At 47.3% G+C, this 25376-nt stretch overlaps 1 protein-coding gene across 1 annotated transcript; it reads left to right on the plus strand.

Moving 5' to 3' along the window:
* PRCC (proline rich mitotic checkpoint control factor) lies at window positions 1-25376 on the plus strand. The gene is made up of 7 exons (XM_081113318.1): window positions 1-725; window positions 11548-11595; window positions 13799-14365; window positions 16901-16996; window positions 19416-19559; window positions 22331-22396; window positions 24949-25376. Exons 1-7 carry the CDS (start codon window positions 267-269, stop codon window positions 25033-25035), a joined length of 1467 nt encoding a protein of 488 aa, XP_080969444.1. The 5' UTR covers window positions 1-266; the 3' UTR covers window positions 25036-25376.

The following is a 25376-nucleotide window of genomic DNA, read 5'->3' on the forward strand; positions in this document are numbered from 1 at the left end:
GAGGGAAGGAGGGGGCGGAGTGACGCGGCGGCCATTAGCTGTGTGTAGTTGCCCGGGACTGGGAGCCTAAGTGAAGAGGGAAGTCTTATTCGGTGGAAATCCGCTGTGGCGATGGGCTACTGCCGGGGCTAGCCCTCGAGTACGGAGAAGGTGGACTTTACGGTTCCCCGCCCCGCCAAGTGGCGGGGCCCACTAGGCCTCCGGGCATCCCCGGTCTCAAGTAGGCCTAGTCTGCCGGCAAGGGCGCCCCCAAAAGCGGAGGCGCCATGTCGCTGGTTGCTTACGCCAGCAGCGATGAAAGTGAGCCGGATGAAGCGGAGCCGGAGGAGGAGGCGGCGGCACCCACATCTGGGCCGACTTTAGGGGGCTTGTTCGCTTCTCTCCCCGCACCCAAGGGTCCGGCCCTGCTGCCTCCGCCCCCTCAGATGCTAGCCCCCGCCTTCCCCCCTCCGCTGTTGCTGCCCCCACCCGGCGGAGACCCCCGGCTCCAGCCCCCTCCCCCCTTGCCCTTCGGCCTGGGAGGCTTCCCCCCACCTCCAGGCGTGAGCCCGGCTGAAGCTGCGGGGGTCGGGGAGGGGCTGGGATTGGGGCTGCCCTCGGCCCTGGGCCCTGGCCTCAGCCTGCCCCCCCCTATCGGCGGCGCCGGGCCCCCCCTGGGGCTTCCCAAGCCAAAGAAGAGAACGGAGCCCGTGAAGATTGCGGCGCCGGAGCTGCATAAGGGGGATGTGAGTATCCGAGGAGGGCACCCCTGCACTCCATGGGGCGTGGGCACGGGCACAGCCGGAGGCAGGACTCCCTCCGATGAACGCCTCCATGGACGCCAGGCCGCTGGCTTCCTAGTCCATGCAATGAACTGAGCTGAAGGTTGCCCGCCTCGGGGAGCGAAGGGGCTGGTGCCTGCCGCTTCTCGAGGCTGGACCCGCCTGCAGAAGGGTCGCACCCCATCATTGGGCCTGAGACCCAGGCTCAGGCCTCGGGACACCTGGCGCTGCGCCCTCTTGTTGCATCTTCTGCCTCGGGCCAGGTCTTTTGCTCTGTTTTGTTTTCCCTCCTCCGCTGAGGGCAGCTTAACATCTGGGACCTGCGCGGTGACAGGAGAGAGGATTCTTGAAGCCCTTGAGCTGAACTGGAGACTAACCTCTCCCTTTGCCTCGGGACTTACAAGCATCAGGGGCTGAAGGAAAAGGGCAGGAATCCTGGGTTCTCTTTTTGAGGGGAGTGAGGGAAGAAATGGAGTATTTGTTGGGTTCAGATCGTTCGGCAGGCTTTGACCCTTCAGGTATGACAGAACTCGGGGTCTTACAGTTGAGAAACGGGTGTTGAGCGGGCAAGGTCTTGCCTGGTGGAGGGCGGAGGGGGTCTGTCTGAGCCCCAGGTCCGGGGCTCCGTGTCTCCATTCAGGCATTGCCGAGCTTAGGGGAGTTAGGGTGCTTGGGGACTATTTCTAGAAGAGGCAGCCAAGCTTATATTTTCTGTTTATTAGAGCAGAAAGCTAGAAGGCCTTTTCTGGAATACTTTGGGGATCGGGGCAGGCAGTGTTGTATATGTGTGAGTGTTTATTGATCTCAGAGAGAGGCAGGGAGAGGGAGAGACAGATAGAAACAGCGAGAGAGAAGCATCCATCGGCTTCCTCCTTCACATCCCCGCCCGGAGACCAAGCCCGAAACCCGGGTATGTGCCCAGACCGGTCATGGAGCTGGTGCGTGGGTTGGTGCTTGACCACTGAGCCACACCAGCCGGGACGGGCAGGTAGTGTTTTAGAGTTTATCCCGAGTTCCTTACTTTCTTTCTCTTCTGAAAAGTTAACTGGCCAGCCCCTGGCTTACCTTCAGGAACCCCCCCGAGAGAAGCTTCTTGCTCTTTTCTTACCGCTTTCCTACGGACTTCCACCGCTGCCTGGGCGCCGTTTCCGCTCTTAGTGCTTCCGGGCCCTGGGTTTCTTCCCCAGGAATCCTAGTGTTCTCTCCCTCTCCTCTTTCAGTTCGTAGCTTAAAAGACACGTTTTCTGCCCGAGCCGGTTTGGCTCAGTGGATAGAGCGTGGGCCTGCAGACTGCAGAGTCCCGGGTTCGATTCTGGCCAAGGGCACATGCCCAGGTGGTGGGCTCTGTCTCTGAAATCAGTAGAAATATATTAAAAAAAAAAAGACATGTTTTCAGTGAGGACTTCCTCGCCTACCTATTTAAATTGCAACTTCCTATCACCCACTCTTCCGCACCCCTTTCTTTGTTTCATTTTTCTCTACAGCGCTTACCACCGCCTAACATACTATCTACTTTTTTTTAAAATTGTTTTATTGCTTAAAGTATTACAAAGAGTGTTACATATGCCTCCTTTTTTTCCTCCTGCCTAGCATACTATCTACTTTTTTTGTTTGTTTGTTTTTTCGAGAGGAAGGGAGAGGGAGAGAGAGATAGAAACATCAGTGATGAGAGAGAATCATTGATCGGCTGCCTCCTGCAGGCCCCACACTGGGGATCGAACCCACAACCTGGGCATGTGCCCTGACTGGGAGTCAGACCGCGACCTCCTGGCTCAGAGGTCGACACGCAACCACTGAGCCGCACCGGCCGGGCAGTATGCTATTGAGTTTCGTTGCCTCCACAAAGGCATGGCTTATGGTTTATCTTATTCACACTATGTCTCTAGGCAGAGATTCTCAACCTGTGGGTCGCGACCCCTGAAAACACATCCTGCATGTCAGGTATTTACATGACGATTCATGACAGTAGCAAAATTGCAGTTATGAAGTAGCAACGAAGATAATTTTATGGTTGGGGGTCACCACAACATGAGGAACTGTAGTAAAGGGTCGCGACATGAGGAAGGTTGAGAACCCCTGTGAGTGGTTTAAAACAATGCTTGGCACATAGTGACACTACTGAGTATGTTCTGAGTGAATGAACTCAAATAAATATGGATTATTCATGGGAAGGGCGGTTCCAGAATCTCCCTCCCTACCTGTTCCAAACTTTCTTCCAGATTACTTCCTCCTCCTTTCTCACCCGAGTCTGTCATTTTTTTTTTTTAATATATATTTTATTGATTTTTTTACAGAGAGGAAGGGGAGGGATAGAGAATTAGAAACATCGATGAGAGAGAAACATCGATCAGCTGCCTCCTGCACACTCCCTACTGGGGATGTGCCTGAAACCAAGGTACATGCCCTTGACCGGAATCGAACCTGGGACCCTTGAGTCCGCAGGCCGACGCGCTATCCACTGAGCCAACCCGGTTTGGGCGAGTCTGTCATTTTTTAAGTCGAGGGTCCAAAAGCCTCTTGTTGCCACACTGAAATTTACTTTGACCTGGATTTAACCTGAAACAAAGGAAAGCCCCTGAATACGACAGAGGAAAATAGGTTCATTTCCTTGGCGTTCTCTTTTCTCCCCTCTTCACAGTTCTCTCCCCAGACTGTGCCTTAGCCTCACTGTGGTGTCTGGGGGAAGGGGCCCTGAACCAGCTGCCTCCTTCCACCGTGACCGTGGGAAGGCTCATTCCTGGGTCTGGGAAGGCAGCAGTAGAGAAGTTGCTGGTGGGGACTACTGAGCCTTCCATGTAGGCTGGCCGACATGGCAGCACACTCTGAGGACTCCTAACTCTCTCCCTGCCTTGTAAGTCTAATTCCCTCAGTTTCTGAGGTGGACTGTGTGACATGGATAGTTAAACTTAAGTCACACGCTGGCCTTTAGCTGGCTCCGTTCCCACTTTGATCTGTTCAAGTTACTGTTCTCTGAACACACGATTCCTGGGGACAGAAAGATAGCCTAGGAGTATTCAGGATGATCAGGTGAGGGTGACCTTCGCCTCCGAAATCGTGCCCCCTCCAGGTCTCAGCCCCTCTGGATCTAAGCTTTGTGTCTCACACTTAGTAGGCTCTCAGTACACGTTTAAATAAACGAATTAGGTTTCCTTAAGTAATTTCCCTTTAGAGTTGGGTGCTAAAGTAGAAGTAATTAACGCTGAACTTTTATTAATTAAATTAACTCAGCATTGAGCTACTTCTCTGCCAGGAGCTAAGAGTACAGCAGTGAACATGATAGACCCTGCTCAAAAGGAGCGAATGGTCTATTGGAGGAGCCCAACAAGGAAATGGATTTCAGGTCAAGTCAGAGGAGAGAGCTGGTGCCATGGGAGCACACCAGTCCAGCAGTTGGGGAGGCTCCAGAAAGAGGAGATAGCTGAAGAGAGAGAAGACAGATGAGTAGGAGGTGGCCAGAGAGAGCGGTGGACTGGGGAGGAGCCCCTCAGGCAGAGGGAATAAAATGTACAGAAGCCTAGAGGGGGGAGAAGGAAAATGCTGTGGGAGAACCTGAAGGCACAGCAACTGGAGCCCATGGGTGGGCAGGGGAAGTGATGAGAGAAGGTGTTACCGCCCTAGCCAGTTTGGCTCAGTGGATGGAGTGTCAGCCTGGGGACTAAGGTCCTGGGTTGCGGGCTTGATCCCCAAGTGGGGGAGTAGGCAGGAGGCAGCCAATCAATGATTATCTCTCATCACTCATGTTTCTGTCTCTCTCTTTTCTTCTTCCTTCCCCTCTGAAATAAATAAATGTATACATATACATGTATATGAAAAAAAGAAGGGGTTACAGAGAGAAAAAGGTTGAGGCCAGATGATAATATGCCTTAGATGCCATGCAGAGGCCTTTCTATTCTGGGGTAGTGAAGAGCCCTTAAAGGCTGAGCGAGAATTCTCTGATCACAGATGGTGAAAGGCCTGGAGGGAGCAAGACTGTCAGAGACACAGTGTGTGAGATGATGGCCGTCTGGAAAAGGGCGTAGCAGGGCCTGGAAAGAACTGGAGGCTCCAGGTCTGTTCAGGAGGTAGAAGTGATAAGACTAGAGGATTGATTGGATGTCATGGATCAAGGTGAGGATTTAAGGCTGACCCCTGCCTTTTGGCCCAGCCCACTGGGAGAGCAGTGATGCCATTTATTTGGGGAATAAAAAAGGCAGAGCAGATTGGGAATTCGTTAGATTTAATTGGTTGCAAGTATCAAAAACCAACTCAAGCTACTTTAAATAGTAAAGCATCAGATGCACTGAGGTACCTCAGAAAGTGCTGGGTCAGGAATTGGGACCCACACAGCTTCTTGCACATTTGACTCATTCAGCTGCAGGCCACTTCCCCCTGCTGCTTATTAGCCTTGGTTGCAGTGAAAGATGGCCATCACACCTTCGTGTTTTCTCATTCCCTTCCTTTTAGTGGTCAGCCAGATTGAACTACAATCTTAGTCCCAATTCTGGTTTTGTGGGAGAGATTGGTTTGATTTCGGTCACTCATCCATTAGCTGCAGCCAGAGGATAGGTTAGTATCATATTCTGTCTCCAGGCGCGTGGCAGAATCACATTTCAGCTTTTGATTTGTCTGAGGAGTTAGGAACGGTCCATGAAGTGGTTACTTCGTCCTCTTCTTTTCCCTTCTTACTCTTGCTTCCACCCAAGCTACCTCCGGACATTGGTCGATTGTTGATGTCATGGGCTTAGAGGATACAGACTTCTAAAATAGAATATAGAAAACCAAAATTAGACTAAAATAGAATCTAGAAAACCAAAATTAGACTAAAATAGAATCTAGAAAACCAAAATTAGAAGAGTAAGTCTACTGAGAGAACGTGCATTCCAAAGCAACCAGGAATGTAGGCTTATTTGGATTAGTGTTACCCATACTTTCAGATTGTTTACTCAGATAGTGGAAAGGCTGAAGCTGTGTGATTGATTTTTCACTAATTTTGGTCATTTCTGTTAACCAAATAATTAAGAGTTGACTGCAGTGGTTTAAGCTAAGTTTTAGCTCTGAATAGAAAGGGAATGAGGGCCCCACTAACACTGTGGGCCACTTGCTTAACACCTGACATTGTGCGAGGCACTTCGTGACCCTGGAAGGTATTGTTTCTAGTTTATAGATGAGGAAATAGAAGTTTAGAGAACAGAGGTGATTTGCCTAAAATCACACAGTTTGGTGGTAGCAGAAGTCATATATGCACCCAGATAGGTTTTGTTCTGCCTGTTGAAAAGAGAAGAGCCTCGGGCAGACAGAAATAGGAAAGCAATACAATGAGGCGTGCAAAATGGGAGAGAAAATGATAACCTAACTAAAATGCAGATGTAAGCAGAAGGTGTTTCAGACCAAAGAGTAAAAAACATTGGCGAATCTAGCTGATTGGGGTAATAGCAGAGAGGAGTGTAGTAGTGACCTGAGTCTGGAGCCTGGAGTGGAGGTGTGTGTGTGTGTGTGTGTGTGTGTGTGTGTGTGTGTGTGTGTGATGGGGGGGGGGCAGGGGCGGGGGGACCAGATGAGAGGGAGAGAGAGAGAGAGAGAGAGAGAGAGAGAGAGAGACTGTCTGTCTCTTTGTCTCTGTCTGTCTGAGCTTGGGCCCTTATTTCCTCCTTGGCTCCTGGCCCCGGCAACTAGTGATTGCTTTTTGGAGAGGCAGCCTGTGAGAACCAGAGCCTGAGAAGATAAGAGAGAGGCTGCCATGGGGAATGAGGCTCTGATAGATTAGCAGATCCCACTGGGCTTAGCTTAATGGAAAGTGTCTGTTTCCGTTCTTGCTCAGCAGTCTCAGGGTGTGTGTGTCTTGTCACTCTTGGCAGCTAGAGCAGAGGGGACAGTGGTGGCCATTGAGGCTCAGGCTCTTGTGAGGCCAAGAAGAAATACAATCCTTTCTTCTTAAGAGCCCTGGCTGTTTGGCTCAGTTGGTAGAGCATCAGCCCGTGGACTGAAGGGTCCTGGGTTCGATTCCAGTCAAGGGCATGTACCTCCATTGCAGGCTTGATCTTGGGGGGGTGGGAGCCAACCAATCCGATGTGTCTCACATCGATGTTTCTCTCTCTGTCTCTCCCCTCTCTTCCACTCTGTCTAAAAATCAGTGGGAAAATATCCTCAGGTGAGGATTAGCCAGAGAGAGAGAGAGGGAGAGAGAGACGATCAGTTTGTGCCTCCAAAACTCAGGAATGCCTATTCTGGCCCTGCACACTTCTCCCAGCCCTGGGTGCTCTGGTATTTCTAGCATTGCCCGTTTCTCTGGGTCCCATGGCACAGACCCACTTAGATTGCCATTCGCTGGTCTGTAGTGCTCTATAGGAGTTGGCTCCACAACTTTCATTTAATAGGTTCCTGGGGAAAACAGTTTGACAGGTCCTCAAAAAGTTAATTAGAATGACCATGTGATCTAGCAATTTCACTCCTCTGTGAAAACGGTTAAAAGCAAGGATTCAAACGGGTTCTTGTACACCACTGCGCACAGTAGCATTACTCCCAGGCGCCAAAAGATGGCAGCAACCCCGTGCCCATCAACAGATGAGTGATCAACAAAGTGTGAGAGATACATACTGAGGAATATTATTCAGCCTTACAAAGGATTGAAATTTGGATACATGCAGTAACATGGATGGACTTTGAAGACCTTATGCTAAGTAAATACTATACACAAAAGGATACATATTGTATGATTCACTTATACCAGGAACCTGAATAGGCGAATTCATGGAGATGGAAAGTGGAAGAGTTGTTACCAGGTGCTGGAGGGTGGGGGTGGGAAATGAGGAGTTATCATTTAGTAGGTACAGAGTTTCAGTTTGGGATGTTGAAAAAGGTCAGAAGCCTGGCCGACATAGCTGTGTGGTTGAGGGTCGACCTATGAATCAGTAGGTCACGGTTCGATTTCTGGTCAGGGCACGTGCCCGGGTTGCAGGCTCGATCCCCAGTGGGGATCAATTCTCATCATTGATGTTTCTTTCTCTCCTCCCTTCTTCTCTGAAATAAAAAAAATATATTAAAAAAAAGTTCTGGAAATAGTGGTGTTTGTTATACAACATTGTGAATGTACTTAATGCCACTGAATTGTACACTTACGTGGTTAAGTGGTAAATTTTATGTTATATGTATTTTACTGTGATAAAGAAAAACCCCCGATATGCTTCTGTACCTCTCACCATCAAGGAAGTTCTCCTTGAGTCTAAGTTAAGTACCGTGCGCCTAAGCTAAGCCCATTGCTTCTAGCCAGTTCTCAATAGAAGCAGAATTGATTTTCTTTTCAAATGCTCGAAGGCAGCTGTATTTCCTCCTCCCTCCATCCTTCCCAGGGTGACAGGAGAATATATGACACATCTTTTATCATTTGGATTACTCATCACTCTGCTTTTTGGAACTCTAAACCAAAATTTATTATCTTTTGTGACTATTTGGATAATTCCTTGCTGAACTTTCCTTCTGTTTCCTGTTAGTTTTCAATCAGGCCCCCACATGCCCAGAAGTGTTTTGAGTGGTATCTAAACTTGTGTTTTTTTAAAAAATATATATTTGTATGGATTTCAGGGAGGAAGGGAGAGGGAGAGAGAGAGAGATAGAAACATCAACGATGAGAGAGAATTATTGATCGGCTGCCTCCTGCACATCCCCTACTGGGGCTTGAGCCCACAACCTGGGCATGTGCCCGGGACCTTTTAGTCCACAGGCTGACACTCTATCCACTGAGCCAAACAGGCTAGGGCTAAGATGTTAAAGTTTAAACGTGCCTGGGGACTTCAAGAGACCCTCATATACCCCATAATGGGGTGGTACTCTGTGGTCCGCTGGGAGGAAGATAAACCTTCATGGTCAAAAGATGGGAGATGATCAGGAGGACCTGAGGCAATGGGAGTTTGGAACTGAGAGAAAAGGTTGAAAATGCTTAGGTGTTTGGGGCTTAAGGCTTTTTCTTTGGTTGAGTTTGACATCTTGGCAGACTAGAGAGAATAATCCTTGACCTCTTTTGAATATTAGTTTACTGTATACGTTTTCTCTCAGAGCAGCTCGTGTAATCTCTAGAACATCTTTGTGACATGGATAAGTATTTCCAACTGAGGCTTAGAGTTAGTTAAATGGCTTATTGGGGGATTCCCTGCCCAGTAAGTGGCAAAGCTGAGACTCAAACCTGTGTTTCTGATTCTGTGGGTGGTGCTTTCTTGGCTGAGTCTTGTGGAGTCTCGTAGGATCTGGTCAGTGTGGATCTCAAACCTGGACAAACACGGACAGCTCAGCTTGATGTTGCTGCAAAAACATGGGAGCCAGAACGGACTCGGTCATATTTGACCTCTCGGAACCTTATTTTTCTTACCCGTAAAATTGAGATACTAATGCCTGCTTTGAGATGTTATTGTAAGGGTTAATGAGCGATTGTGCGCAAATTGCCTGACACATAGCAGGGACTCAGCAGATGGCTGTCCTTTCCTTTACCACCTTATCCTACCCCTCACATGTAAGTACACACACACACACACACACACACACACACACTATGGCAGTTAGTAATTATTAAAGTCATTATGGCCCTGGCCGGGTAGCTCAGTTGGTTAGAGTGTTATCCGATAAGCCAAAGTTGTGGATTTGATCCCCAGTCAGGGCACATACAACAAACAACCAATGAATGCATAAATAAGTGGAATAGCAAATCGATGTATCTCTAACTCTCTCTATCTCTTTCTCCCTCTCTCCCTGTCCTCTCTCTCTTAAATCAATAAATTTAAAAAAATGATTATGTACTGACTACTCTGAGGCAATATTGAACTATAGGGCCTTGGCTGTCAGAGGCGAGGCAAGGCCAGAATGTATACATGAAAAATGTAACGTTTCCAAAGCAAGCGCAACTAAATCAGGGTTAGAGTGATCCCATCTCAACAAATGAATGACACCGGGTCAGAAAGAACAAGGTGAGACTCTCCCGGAAGACTTCTCAGGAGTTTTGAATGAGGAAGTACAAGGGTGTAGATTGACAGGAGAGTGGGTGGTGGTAGTGGTATAGGTACAGGGAGAGAGAAGGCGAGGGACTTACATGAAAGAAGGCACAAATGTAAGAACAACAGATTCTTTGAAGGCATATTTGAACCACACTTGATGCCCTTAACTCTTACTGCCTTTAGTTATTAGTTATTTGGGTGCTTGTCATTATTCTTACCAGACTGTCAGCTCCTTGAGGGGAGGGACTTTTGTCATGTCCTGGCACATACAGAAAACCTCTGAGGCACACTGACTAACTGGCCCAGGGCTTGCCTCTGTAGTCCGTGTACTCCAAGCCCTGCCAGGTGCCTGTGGGCTGAGTAGACCCATATCATAGCTTTACCCCAGCCATGGGACACCAGTCGGGAAGCTCTGTGTACACTATCTAGCACTCAGTCCTGCATAGAATAGGTTCTTTTTATTGGTTGATTGATTGATTTTAGAGAGAGAAACATTGATTTGTTGTACTTATTTATGCATTTATTGCTTGGTTCTGACCAGGGATTGAACCCCCAAACTGGGCGTATCAGGATGACACTCCAACAGAGCTACTCAGTCAGGCCCTATAATAGGTTCTTAGTAATGATGATTAAAATATCCTGGTAGCCCTGGTTGGTGTGGCTCAGTTGGTTGAGCGTCATCTCATCCACCGAAAGGTCGCAGTTTGATTCATGGTTGGGGCACACACCCAGGTTGTGGGTGTGATCCCCAGTCGGGGTGTGTAAGGGAGGTAACCTATTAATGTTTCTCTCACATCAATGTTTCTCTTCCTCTCTCTCTAAAATCAATAAAAACATATTATATATATATATATGTATATATATATATATATATATATATGTATATATATATATATATGAAGATCCGATAACAGACAAATCCAGAAAGAGAGATGGGAAGGTCAGTTGAAAAAGATAAGCAGAGGGTTTGAATTTGTGTAGAATCTTGGAGGTGATTCCTGCCTAATCATCTTTATTTATAGATGCCCAAATCAAGGTCCTGACAACAGATGGAAAGCTTTTAAGGTTCTTGGTTTGGGATTACTTTTAAAAATGAAATGTTAAAGCTTGCTGTTCATATGCCTTGCATCTTTCTGGTAGTTGAAGATACTAAGAATTAGTATTGAGTTAAAAGTTTAAGATATTTTTCAGTGTGAGAGCTTGTATTTGAAGCAGTTCTGATGAGTCAGAGGGATAATACAGATGACCTTCTGTCTTGCCCAAATTCTCACAGTCATCATTTGCTAGCCTTCTTTCTGGACACGAACAACTGTTCAGCAGATAATAGATCATACTTGGAGAGGGAATGGATTTCTCCAATGGCTTTGACCTTTAATGCCTCATAGAAGAGTAGTTAACACACCACTTAATCCCACGAGAGTTCCCCAGCCCTGTGGTTATGTAGTCTATATAAGTGGTTTTAGAAATGAAGCTGAGATTAGGTGAGATTGTGGGCCAAATCCCATTCATCTTCTAGTGGACAGATTTATAGGAAGAAGAATGGGTATAGCTTTTTATTTCCATCAAAGACTAAATGGGAGAAAATGGTTTTAATATAAAGAAATAGAAATTGATGCAACAGGGTAAGAGAATGAAAGACCAGGGGAGCTCAGCACATCCCCCGTTCTCTGAAGATGTGTGAAAGCAGGACGGGAGCTCTGCTGGTGGCCTGGGCTGAGGGTGGCGGTGCCCTTGCCGGAGGTGGACACAGTCCTTCACACGTGCTGTATTGAATGTTTCCCCCACTGTCCTTAAACAGTGAGGCCTTATTCCATGTCTTTTTCTCTTAGTCAGATTCCGAGGAAGATGAACCCACAAAGAAGAAAACTGTCCTTCAGGTAAGCTTCATGACACAATCACAGCCATTTTTTCTTCTTCCCATATTACTTTCTAAAAGACAGGATTTACGATGCCCAGCAGTTTCCAAATCAGGCTTAGAACAAACGCAGGCATTTGAGGACCAACTGTTTCAGTACGATTCTGTTTTCTTTGATAACATCAGACTTTGTGTTCTCTGCCCTCTCCTCACTTTAGCGTGGTAGTGTTACCTCTTACAGGACAGGCAGTGGTAGGGAGATGAATTGAAGCTCAGTTTGATTCACTATGTTTCAGGTAAAAGGATTATCTAGGAAAGATAGAAACAATGGCTTGGTCAAAATGATGTTAGGGAACATCTGTAATTTATTTTTAAAATGTTAATTTTTCCATTAAAGTTGACATACAGTGTTATGTTTCAGGTGTACAACATAGTAATTAGACATTTATATAACTTAGAAAATGATCACACCTTTCTAATACCCACCTGACATCATACAGTTATTACAATATTATTGACTCTATTCCCTATGCTGTACTTTATATTCCCATGACTATTTTATAACTTTTATTTGTATTTCTTAATCCCTTCACCTTTTTCATCCAGCTCCTCAACCCCCCTCTCATCTGGCAAGCATCCATTTGTTCTCTGTATTAATGAGTTTGTTTCGAGAACATCTGTATTTTAAAATTATTCATCTTCTCCCTGCCTCATTTTTAAACTAGAAAATAAACACTTCAATAGCACTTATTGTGTACCAGGCACTGTTCTGAGTGCTTTAGTAGCATTTAATTGATTTAACCCTTATAATATTGCCTGTCATAGTGTTATCATCATCCTTGTGTTACATAGGAGGAAACTGAGAGATTAAAGAACTTGCTGAAGGTCAGACAATTGTGGGGGGCGAGGCAGGGCTGGAGAGCTGAGATTAGACTCAGGTGGTCTGACTATGGAGTCCAGGCTCCTAACTGTTACATTTGGCTGCTGCTCCGTAGTCAAGACCAGAGGCCTTCAACCAGCTGGTGCCAGGAGATGGTCTCTGCTGTTTTCTTTGTTTCTTTATTCTGGCTCCCGAGATTTTCTTCCTGTTTACTTCACATTTAGGACCATGCTATCAGCATGGCTTCCCGGAGGAGGTGGACGGGCATAGAAAGTGATGGGAGGACGCTGGCTCGGATCAGAGGGCACCCCAGTGTAAAGAGCAGTCTTCGGGGTGGTAGGAAGAGATGAGTAGTTAGAGAAACTCTCAACTTGAAGGCAGAGTGGGGACCCATCATTGCAAAGGGATGTAGCCATGAATCCAAGTGTCATCTGAGAAGTCAGACACTTCAGAGCTCTCCTGAGGATGTGCTCCATATGGAACCTCATTCCGGTTCCTATGACTCTGAGCCTCTGGGCTGTGTCAGGCCGGAGTGACCCAAACCTGTGAACACAGGCAGCAGGGAAAGGAGCCCATTTTCCGGATGAAAAGTTCGGCCTGGCCTGCTTGACTGCAAATCTTATTTATGTGTTCTGGGCATTTCTTGGCTGAGAGGGATATAGTATACTGGTCCTCCAAGACCAGTGACCTTATTCCATTCTCCTTTTTCAAACTGGCCTTCCCGCAGCGGTACAGTTAGGCCAGGCTGGCCCTGTAGCATACAGAAAGCAGAATCTGAGAGATTCTATGATATGTTAAATGCTTGACTCTGACATAAACGAGCTGAATGTAACACATCTTTAGGGCTTTCCCTGGGCAAAGGAGGGACATGTATGAATGTCTCTTGGACAGAGCCTTGTTCTTGACTTTAGAGCAGTCCAAAGGCAGCAGCAAGATCCCATGTGAAGAGGAACCTTCAGGACATGGAGAGAGGTTAGGTGAATAGCTGGAGAGAGCCCTGGGCTTTTGGGGAAGAAGGATGATGAGGTTGAGACCATCATATTTGACAAGAACACAGTCAGGGGAGGCTCTGTGGCAGAGGGCAATGGAGCTGGGTAGGGATGGAGCCAAGGAAACAGGGACGACATCTTACCTGGGGGAAGCAGCCAGCAGAAAAGAGGGGCCTGACATAGAAGTTAGGCCCAGGTTGGATCACTGGAGTAGGTGAAGGTGAGAAGGCAACAGGGCTGATAAGGTTTTAGGCTCGAGCACATATCTGTAATTCTTGTTTTTGACGTTAGCAGTACATGTCATAACAGTTCACTTGTCATCTTTCTTTCCGGCTTCCCTGACGCGGGCTCACCAGGGATCTGGCCAGGGGACTGGTTTGTCTGCCTTGCTTCCCCAACCTAAAAACCTGACTGTGAAAGAGACTAACAGGTTGCTCCTGCCCCATGCCTTCTCTCGGAAACCCGCGGATGGCTCCTCTGACACTAAGCCCTCCAGGCAGGCTTCTAAGACCAAGCCCTCCTCTCTCGCCCCTGTTGTGGGCACCACAACCACCACGCCGTCGCCCTCCGCCATCAAGGCTGCTGCCAAGAGTGCTGCCCTGCAGGTGACGAAGCAGATCACACAGGAGGAGGACGACAGCGATGAAGAAGTAGCCCCTGAGAACTTTTTCTCCCTCCCTGACAAGGCTGAGCCACCTGGAGTTGAGCCATACCCTTACCCCATTCCCTCTGTCCCTGAAGAGCTGCCTCCAGGCACGGAACCAGAACCCGCCTTCCAGGATGACGCAGCCAATGCGCCCCTCGAATTCAAGATGGCAGCAGGCTCAAGTGGGGCCCCTTGGATGCCCAAGCCTGGGGACGACTACAGCTACTGTCAGTTCTCCACATATGGCGATGCCAATGCCGCTGGTGCTTATTATCAGGTGGGTAGGAGGGATCGTTGGAGCATGGCGGTCAGGGAGAGCTCTGAGCCCGTGCTACAGCCTCTGGGCATCACTTTGGCTGAACTAAAAAATCTCCTAGTGGTTTTCCTATACCTTCAGGCCTCAAAACATACTACTTTTATTCTGAACCATATTGGGCTAAAATTTCCCAAGTCTTGAAGTCTGACAGGTAGGACCACATAATTGACACCTTTATTCTGAAAACATATTCTGGTGAGAGAGGGAGAGGTGGAAGAGGAGTGGTCTCTAACCTTAGAGATCGAGATCGCTGTGCAGATGTGGATGATGAAGATAGTGAACTGTGGCCTGGATTTCTAGTTGTAATGAGTCCAAGAAGAGCTGCTGGAGGTGGAAAGTCAGAGGACACGGAAAGGAGGGGGAGAGGTGGGACTGGGAAGGAAGGAGGGAACCTGGATTGTTGAATGACAAGGGAATAAGGAGATTGGTGAGAGGCCCCGACTGAGTCATGAGAAGTTGAAAGGACCCAGTAAGGCCCTGGGAGGGGACCTTAGGGGGCTATCAGCTGGGCTGTGATAGAGAATGAGGTCTGAGGGTGGTTTGGGGTTTGAATCCCAAGCTATATGAGTCTGGGCAAATCCTCAACTGTCTCTGAGTCTCAGATTCCTCAGCTGTTAAATGGGGATGAAAATGGCAACCTCATAGGATTGCTAGGAGAATTACATTAGCTTAACATGGTACCTGGAACATAGTAAGTGCTCAATAAATGTTATAACTTTTTATTCAGATGTTATTTGGATTAGCTATTTAGGTTGTTCTTTGTGGCCTCAGAGAGTGACAGTACAGGGTGCCGGCTTGTGAATAGGTTTAAGACTTTCCCAGCAATCAGAGCTTCTTTAGATGGAGAGGGATCCCAGGAGTTTGGGGACTTGCAGAGGCAGCTGGCTGACTGGTCCCAGCTGGGCAGCTGTAGAACGTTTCCTGCTGGCCTGGGATGGTTGGAAGGCTTAAGTCCCTTTCGACCACTGTGATTCTCTGGTCAGTGTTAATCTTATTTTCAGTTTGGGTATGGGTAGGGACCCTTTTCAGATCAGAAACTCAAACAATTGTGTTTCCTAGATATTGGCTGTTAAACCTTGTTGTATCCCATAGCTAATCAGGGACAATCTGTCTTCCTTAAACATTGTTAGAAGGAAGGAAGATGAGAGTGTTTTGACCTCTTTAGGGAAAAAAAAAAGATGCTATTTAAATCAGAAACCTTGTTTACATCCAGCAAATGAATAACAAAAGGGAGTTCTCTGTCCAGTTATAAACATCATTGAGGCAGTCTATGCAATTAAGGCACTTTAAGTACACTAGGGGACCCTGTAATGTAAATACGTTATTGTGAATACAGTTGATCCTTGAACAAGGAGAGGGTTAGGGGGCTGATGCCCCCTCCTCCCTGCACAGTCAGAAGTCCTCTTAATAACTTTCCATTCCCCCAAAACTTAGCTACTATTAGCCTACTGTTGACTGGAAGCTTTACTGATAACGTAAGTAGTTGATTAACACATATTTTGTATATTATATGTATTATATACTACTATATTCTTACAATAAAGTAAGCTAGAGAAGAGAAAACGCATTTACAGTGTCGGAAAAAATCCACATGTAAGTGGAGCCATGCAGTTCAAATTCCTGTTATTCAAGGGCCAACTGTACTTTTATGGAAAATCATAATCGTTCTGGATTTTTATATAGCATTTTGATTTAGTCATTATTAAGCCTTATTTTCCACTTAGCTCACTATAAAATGAATGTTTTTACAGGGGCATTTGTTTGGAATTTGGAGCAAAGGTGGAAGGATTAGAAAAAGTGTGGGCAGGGTAGACACAGTTTCTCAGCCCTATGGCTGCCTGGCTTGGCTGCAGCAGGGGCCTTGCCTTCTTCTAGGGTCCATAACGACATCTGCATAGCTCACCCCTAAGGGGAGAAGCATCAGATTCCTGAACCAAAAATCTGGTAACACAAACTTGCTTTGTTCCCAGCTTTGTAAATTCCAGATAGTGGTTGTTTTTTGCATCAGAGATCCGGACGCCTTCCTGCCCGTTCATTATAGGCAGTCTCCCTGTGTCTAGAGGCCCTAAATAGAATGAAGAGCAGGAATGACCTGCCCTCACATCTTCTGCCCCCTCTCACATCAGAGCTTATGAGGGTCTATGAGCAGGAGGAGCAGAGCTGGGGGCACAGTAGATGTAAAGGGTGGGAATCACTCTTGGGAAGCAGCCTAGGGAGCAGGGTGTAAACTGAAGCAGGAGAGAACATCTTTATTTCTTGTCACCCTTTCCTAAAAAATTCCCATCTGTCTGGATGATGCATATCAGAAAAGCTGCCGAAGTTGTTCTTGAATTGTGGGAGCGGTCCTGAGGCTCTGTGCCTTTCACTGGTCCACCTGAGCTCTAGTGTGGGCGTCACCATTACCTCTTGATGAGGGTTTTCTCGGTTCCTGGGCAGACCTTGTCCCCTCTCCACTGTGCCCTCAGTTGATGTGCTTTTTCCTTTCCTTGGCTGCAGGATTATTACAGTGGTGGCTACTATCCTGTACAGGACCCGACCCTGGTACCCCCCCAGGAAATTGCTTCAGATGCCTCCTTTATCGATGATGAAGCAGTAAGTTAACAAAGCGCAAGTGACCATCTTTGACCCACAGGAAAATTGGAAGCTAAAGGAAATTCTCTTTAAAACTATTCAGATAGGCCCTGGCCTGTTTGGCTCACTGGATAGAGCGTCGGTCTAGGGACTGAAGGGTCCCGGGTTCGATTCCGGTCAGGGGCATGTACCTTGGTTGCGGACACATCGCCAGTGGGGGGTATCCAGGAGGCAGCTGGTCGATGTTTCTCTCTCATCGATGTTTTTGGCTCTCTATCCCTTTCCCTTCCTCTCTGTAAAAAATCAATAAAATATATTTTTTTAAAAAACCAAAAAACAAAAAACTATTCAGTTAGGATTAGGTGTGATAGCACGTAACTGAGAATCTCCAAATAATAGGGCTTCTATAAGAGAAGGTAATTATTTTCCTCGTAAAAGAAGACTAGAGTAGGCAAGCCAGGCAGGACTAGTGGGACAGTTCCACAAAGTAGTCGGGTCCAGTCCCCTTCTGATCATTATTTTGCCACCTCTAGGTTGTGGCCTTTATTCTTACGGTCAGTGATAGCAACTGAGGCTACAGCTGCCACCTCTGCATTCCATCTTGCCCTCCGCAGCTGGGTGGGGAGGAAAGAGAAGAGACATTTTCCCTCCCCTTTTAGGAGACTTCCCAAAAGTTTCTAAGTTCACTTCTACTCCTATTTCATTGACTAGAACAGGGGTGGGCAAACTTTTTGACTCGAGGGCCACAATGGGTTCTTAAACTGGACCGGAGGGCTGGAATAAGCATGGATGGAGTGTTTGTGTGAACTAATATAAATTCAAAGTAAACATCATTACATAAAAGGGTACGGTCTTTTTTTTCAATAGTTTTATTCATTTCAAACGGGCCAGATCCGGCCCGCGGGCCGTAGTTTGCCCACGGCTGGCCTAGAATCTGGTCACATGGCCTTACTAGTGGTAGGGGAGCCTAGGACAGGTAGTCTTCTGGTTGGGTGATAATATGCCTAGCCAACATGTTGGGTTCATTCACAGGACAGGAGAAGGGGGAATGGATTTTGGGAAGGAACAGCAGCCACACTAAATAACCCCTGTGTTTCCTGTAACTGGGTCCGCTGCTGCTGAGCTTCCTAACCTCAGTGCAAGGGAATATAAGAGCCCTATGTCCTGTGGCCATCAGGCCATGTTCAGGTTATAAAGTATTGTTTTATCTGTAGGGATGTCATAGCCAATTGAGGGGGCGCTGGAAATAGAGGCTGCTTCCTCTTTGCATGCAGGTTCTTAAGAAATTCTAGCCCAGCCAGCATGTGCAACAACAACAACAAAAACCAATTTCTACTTACCTGTTCACAGAAAGGTGTGCATACCTTTGCATACTTCTCTGCCTGTGGTTAATATTGTGTATGTCCTTTCTTTTTTTTTTTTTTCCTAAATAGTGCTTTTAAAAAAATATTTTTATTGATTTCAGAGAGGAAGGGAGAGGGAGAGATAGAAACATCAATGATGAGAGAGAATCATTGACCAGCTGCCTTCTGCATGTCCCCCACTGGGGATCGAGCCCGAAACCCGGGCATATGCCCTGATTGGGAATTGAACCATGACCTCCTGGTTCATAGATCGATGCTCAACCACTGAGCCACACCGGCCAGGCTTATGTCCTTCTTGACAAGTTCCATAGTTAGGTTCTTTTTGTTCTAAGCCTAAGAGGCATAAAGGAGCTGCTCATCCAGTGGCAAAAGTCAGTTTTTTGTGGTAAAGTGACCCTAGAGGCCTCATTAATGCTCAGACAAGGACCTGGGTCTGACTGAAGTCCGAATGTTTTAATTTGGTTCCTCAGCACCCACACTCCCTTCCTGGAACATCTTTGGGTGACTGGAGAGATCTGTATGCTTCGTGAGGGGAAGAGGAAAGAGGAGTGAGTGGTCTCCTCGAAAATTTGCCAGGCCTTTTCCCATGAAGCTCCCTCTCTATGCAGCTCCATGTTTTTTTTCCCTCTCTGATGTCTGCTCTGGGGTGGGGTCTGCTGAATTGGTGATACCAAACCAGTGAGAAGGAACAGACATGTAAAAATAACTGATTTACAGAGGAGAATTCCTGGATTTTTTTTTTATCCCAAATTGTTCATTTGAAAACTGCATGCAATCCTTTAGGCAGATATAATTTATAGTAATTTGAGTACAAATTCATAAAATTATTCTCAGTACTCACATATGTTTGGAAATGTCTCTTGATCTTCCTTTCCCTGAGTCCAGGAGAACTGAGAAGCAGCCATGCATCTGGCATCAGGGCAGCTTGGTAGTGGGCAGGGTGAATCAGATATTACAGAGGGGAAATGAGGATGCAGTGGAACTGGGGAGTCACGAAATGATTTGATAACATATGGGTCCTTAGCCACATCTCCTAATCGTAACCCCCCACTCCTGCATTTTTTCTCCTTTTCTAGTTTAAGCGGCTGCAGGGCAAGAGGAACCGAGGGAGGGAGGAGATCAACTTTGTGGAGATCAAAGGTGATGACCAGCTCAGTGGGGCCCAGCAGTGGATGACCAAGTCATTGACAGAAGAGAAATCCATGAAGTCATTCAGCAAAGTAAGTGGGAAAGATCTATTGAGTGGCAAACTTGGAAGGCCCCAGAGCAAAATTTGGTCCTGCTTCCTACTGTTACTGTCAGCAACACATTTAGCAAACACCTGTTGTCAATGGCATTAGCGTATGCACTGAGCCTCACAGACACTGCTCCTGCTTCCAGAACTTTGCAGCACGTTGCTCTCCATCTGGACGGTGGAGTCTGGTTGCTGAGATGGAATGGTGGAGCAGTTTCCCAGTTGGGAAGATGCTAATATGTTGTGGCCTCTTCCCTGGCTGGATAGAATCCATAGCCGCCCTGCCCTCTCCCTACTGTCATGCCCTTTCTCCATCCCATTAAGCTGGGACCCAGCTCAGCGTATCTTTGAGGTATGGGCACCACAGAGCTCAGAAGTCCTGGGGTCCTAGGTTCTCAGTGTGCAACCCCTCCTCTCTCCTTTATTTATTTATTGTAGCCATCTGTGGTCTTTTTTCCCCATTATTTATTGTAGCCATCTGTGGTCTTTTCCCCCCATTATTTATTGTAGCCATCTGTGGTCTTTTTTTAAAAATGTTTTTATTGATTTTAGAGAGAGAAGAAAGGAGAGAGGAGAGAGAGAGAAACATTGATGTCAGAGAGAAACATCGTTCAGCTGCCTCCCGCACATACCCTAACTGGGGATTGAACCCACAACCTGGGCATTTGCCCTGACTGGGAATCAAACCAACAACCTTTTGGTGCACAGGATGACAATCAACCAACAGAGCCACACTGGCCAGGGCCACTTAATGGGGTCTTTTCATACGCTATATCCCTCATATTCCCACACCACACTCCCACCTTCTTGGGGCTAGTTGTCATCTTTCAGAATGATGACCATCTCTTCACCTAGTAGCTGAGTACAGCAAACGTGGACATTTCTGAGTCTGCCATGGGGGGGAGAATGTGGGGAAACCTTGGATTCCAGCCCAGCACCAGCAAGGCCAAGGTCAGGCATCTTATTCCCTTCTCCTCTCGTTTGTTTTATTTGCAGCCACAGATGGCCATCTGAGCCCTAGCCATTTGTTTTAACTGAATGCTGGCGGTCATATAGGACTGAGCAAAGGTAGTGGTTAGATCAGCGTAGATCCATCACTGTTTACTGGAAAAACCACTTAGAGCGTGCTCTACTAACTGTGGGTGGAGAGAGTTATCACATAGCAATAGCAACTGTTGTTAACGCCCCCTGTGGGCCAAGGATGGCGCTGGATGTTTTATGTTTCTCATCTTTAACTGTCACATTAAATGACATTAAATAGCAGCAAGGAATTGGAGTTTGCTATTTTCCCTGGTCTAAGTTTTCTTTCCACCATCTCATTGTATTGAGCTAGATTTTTAAAAAAGAATACAGGCCCTAGCTGTTGTGGCTCAGTTGGTTGTTATTATCTTGTACACCGAAATGTCGAAGGTTCTATTTCCAGTCAGGACCCATACTTAGGTTGTGGGTTCAGTCTCCTGTTGGGAGTGGGTTCGGTCCCCAGTTGGAGTGGGTTTGGTTCCCAGTTGGGGCATGTATGGGAGGCAACGGATCGATGTTTCTCTCTCTCGCTTCCTTCCTCTCTCTAAAATCAATAAATGTATTCTCTAGTGAGGATTAAAAAAAATAAAAATAAGCCTGGCCAGTGTGGTTCAGTGGTTAAGCGCTGACCCATGAACCAGGAGGTCACGGTTCGATTCTCGGTCAGGGCACCAGGACACATGCCCAGGTTTCGGGCTTGATCCCCAGTAGGGGGCGTGCAGGGGGCAGCCAATCCATGATTCTCTCTCACTGATGTTTCTATCTCTCCTTCTTCCTTACTCTCTTGAAATGAATAAAAAACATATTAAAAAAAATAAAGTAAAAATAAAAATGAAGATAAAGATGTGGATCTTGTCCCTGCGGAGTTTACAGTGTAGTTGGGGAAAACAGATTTAAGGACACTTGAGTGTAAATGATTACAGTGCAAATTGATTACTTAAGTGCTGAGGAGACTCCAGAGAGTTTTGGGAGTTGGGTGGGGCTAATTAGGAAGCTTCTAGTCTGAGACAACACTGGCAGAGGACAGAAAAAGCACAGAATGAAAGCCCAGACCAATACAGATTTTGACAGTAGATCTTTTGCATCATAATTCGGTTAGTGGTTCAGTGCAGTTATGGGTGGAGGTTGGATGATTGGAGAGAGGTGGAGAGATGGTGAAAATTCTAGTTCCAGGGAAGCTGTTGGTACTTACTAGGATGGGGGAGGTAGAGATTTAGCCAAAGGTAAGAGAGTTTGATGGTAGAGAGCTTGGTAAACAGTAGGTAAGAGACAGGCTAGACATCTGGACTGACTGGGGAGTAGGGGACAGAGATGAACAGGCTTGAGGGGTTGTGAGAGGGGAGGGAGGTCTATGCTCTGGCACTTAAGCTGTTTTAGATGAACTATAGGCAATACAACTGGTATCAAGTGTTCACTGTGGGCAGAGCTTTGTGTGGGGGTGGGATGGGGTTATTAAGAAATAGAAGACAGAGTTCTGACAGTATTTCCAGTCTAATGGGGATATTAGCAGGCTATTTCAGGCAAGTATTCTGAGCTTGGGTTTTTTGCATAAGAGCTTTAATAAAAATAATTGCTTTGTAAGTGTATAGGCATAAAAACAGCTCCAGACACACTCTTCCCCCCAGGACTTGGGCAGTGTCTTTGGTTTCCCATTCCCCATCATTGCACCATCTGGGTCCCTGAAAAACTTCTGCTTTTCTTCCTGTGGCTTAATGGTTGTGTTGTCTTCTCTTGCAGAAGAAAGGTGAGCAGCCAACAGGCCAGCAGCGGCGGAAACACCAGATCACATATCTGATTCATCAGGTGAGAGCACTGAGAGCCCTGGCCTGCCTGGCAGGATCCCTATAAACCTGAGAATTTAAAGGCTGAGCTAAAAGCCCAGGTGCCAGGCACCAACTCTGGGAAGGCATCCTCTGCCATTCTCCATGTGGCCACTAGGAGTGTGTGTGTCCTTCAGAATTACTACTCTGTGTCATTCTCACTTCATGTAAGACTCAGGTACAGGTGCTTAAAATAAACTCAGTATGCCCAAAACATTATTAAACGTAGAGGGAGTGAAATAGTTTATCACAGGGTTTTAAAAATTTATTTTAGTTTAATTTATATTAGTTTCAGGTGTCCAGCATAGTGGTTAGACATTTATGTAATTTATGAAGTGGTTCCCCCAATAAGTCTAGTACCCATCTGGCACCATACATAGTTATTATAATACTAGAGGCCCGGTGCACAAAAATTTGTGCACTCAGGGTTGGGCGGGGGGGGGGTCCCTCAGCCCAGTCTGTGCCCTCTCACAGTCTGGGACCTCTCGGGGGATGACCACTTGCTGGCTTAGGTCTGCTCCCCGGGGGGATTGGGCCTAAGATGGCAATCAGACATCCCTCTGGCAGCCCGGCAGCCCTCGGGAGATGTCCACTTGCCAGCGGGAGCAGACCTAAGCTGCAGTCAGACATCCTTAGTGCCGCTGAGGAGGCAGGAGAGGCTCCCACCACCACCGCTGTACTGGCAGCCATCATCCTGGCTTGTCGCTGAGTAGAGCTCCCCCATGTGAGAGCGCACTGACCACCAGAGGGCAGTTCCTGCATTGATCGTCTGCCCCTTGGTGGTCAGTGTGTGTCATAGTGACCAGTCATTCCCAGTCTTTCTGCTGTTGGGGTCAGTTTGCATATTACCCTTTTACTATATAGGATAGAGGCCTGGTGCACGGGTGGGGGCTGGCTGGTTTGCCCTGAAGGGTGTCCCGGTTCAGGGTGGGGGTCCCACTTGGGTGCCTGGCCAACCTGGGTGAGGGACTGATGGCTGTTTGCAGCTGGTCACACCCCCTTCAGGGTGGGGGTCCCCACTGGGGTGCCTGGCCAATCTGGGTGAGGGGCTGAGGGCCGTTTTCAGGCTGGCGGGCGACTGAAGCTCCCAGCCTCTCCTTTTTTTCTTTTTTATTCTGGGATTTATTTACCTTCTATAATTGAAATATTGTTGCCATCACTGGTGCTCCCAGCTCTGAGGCCGCGGCCTGCTGAAAGCAGGTATCTGGGGTTTGTTTAACTTCTATAATTAAAACATTGTTGCTTCTGGAGCTCAGAGCCGGGCCGCAGCAGGTGAGGAACCTTGGCTTCCTCCATCACTGGAGCAAGCAAGCCTCATGTTCACTTCAGCTGCGTGGCTGCCGGCCGCCATCTTGGTTGGCAGTTAATTTGCATATCGCCCTGATTAGCCAATGGGAAGCATAGCGGAGGTATGGTTAATTACCCTTTTTGTCTTTTATTAGATAGGACTAGAGGTCTGGTGCACAAATTTGTGTACGGCTGGGGATCCCTTGGCCTGGCTGGCGATTGGGGCTGATTAGGGCCATCTCACCCAGTCCAAATGGGGGCTGATCAGGGCAGTTGGCTGGGGGGAGAAACTGCGGGAGGTTGGCTGTGGAACGCACTGACCACCAGGGGGCAGCTCCTGCATTGAGTATCTGCCCCCTGGTAGTCAGTGCGCATCATAGCGACTGGTCAACCGGTTGCTCGTTTGGTCGCTTAAGCTTTTATATATATAGATTGACTATATTCCCTGTGCTGTATTTTATTATATTTAAAAATATATTTTTATTGATTTCAGAGAGGAAGGGAGAAGGAGAGAGAAAGAGAAACATCAATGATGAGAGAATCATTTATGGCTGTCTCCTGCATACCCCCTACTGGGGATCAAGATTGCAACCCTGGGCATGTGCCCCAACTGGAAATTGAACCAGTGGCCTTTGGTTCATGGGTCGACATTCAATTGCTGAGTCACACTGGCTGGACTTGTTAAGGATTTTGCATTTATGTTCATCAGTGATATTGGCCAATAATTTTCTTTTTCTTTTATTGATTGTTTTGTCTAGTTTGGGAGGACATGGTTTGATTCCTGGTTCAGGGCATATGCTCAGATTGTGGGCTCAATCCCCAGTGGGGGGTGTGCAAGAGGCAGCCAATCAGTGATTTTCTCTCATCATTGATGTTTCTATCTCTCCCTCTACCTTCCTCTCTAAAATAAGTAAAAAAATATTTAAAAATATTCTTTAAAAAAAAACCACACACACCTCAGCCCTGGCCGGTTTGGCTCAGTGGATAGAGCGTCAGCCTGTGGACTGAAGGGTCCCCGGTTCGATTCCGGCCAAGGGCACATGCCTGGGTTGTGGGCTTGATCCCCAGTAGGGGCATTCAGGAGGCAGCCGATCAATGATTCTCTCTCATCACTGATGTTTCTATCTCTTTCTCCCTCTCCCTTCCTCTCTGAAATCAATAAAGAAATATAAATATATATATATATAAACACACACACACACAAAACACCTCAGTCTGACTCTCCCCGCCCCTGTCTCCTTGCCACAGGCTAAGGAGCGAGAGCTGGAGCTGAAGAACACTTGGTCCGAGAACAAGCTCAGCCGCCGGCAAACCCAGGCCAAGTACGGGTTCTAGGCTCCGACCTGACGCGGACCCCGGGTCTCCAGGAGCCCGCGGCCCCGCCCCCTCGGGGACACCGGCCGCTCCACGCCCAGGACCTCTGTCCTCGAGGATCTAGCCCTCGCCTCTGCGAGAATGAACATATTTGATAGATTTTTCTTACAAAAGTTAGAAAACTCAGCTCCTTTCTGCCTTGGAGCGAGCAAAGACTCGAGTGATGCCTCCGAAGGGGCTCAGAGTTCTAGGGTGAGAATTTGCTCCCTATTGGGTGTGATGAAATGTTGAACCCCTCCCTCCACCTTTTTTTTTTTTAACCAGGGATGTCTGTTGAAATAAAACATTCAGTCTGACAGATG

This window comes from Myotis nattereri, assembly GCF_964212035.1.
Source record: "Myotis nattereri genome assembly, chromosome: 18".
NCBI lineage: Eukaryota > Metazoa > Chordata > Mammalia > Chiroptera > Vespertilionidae > Myotis > Myotis nattereri.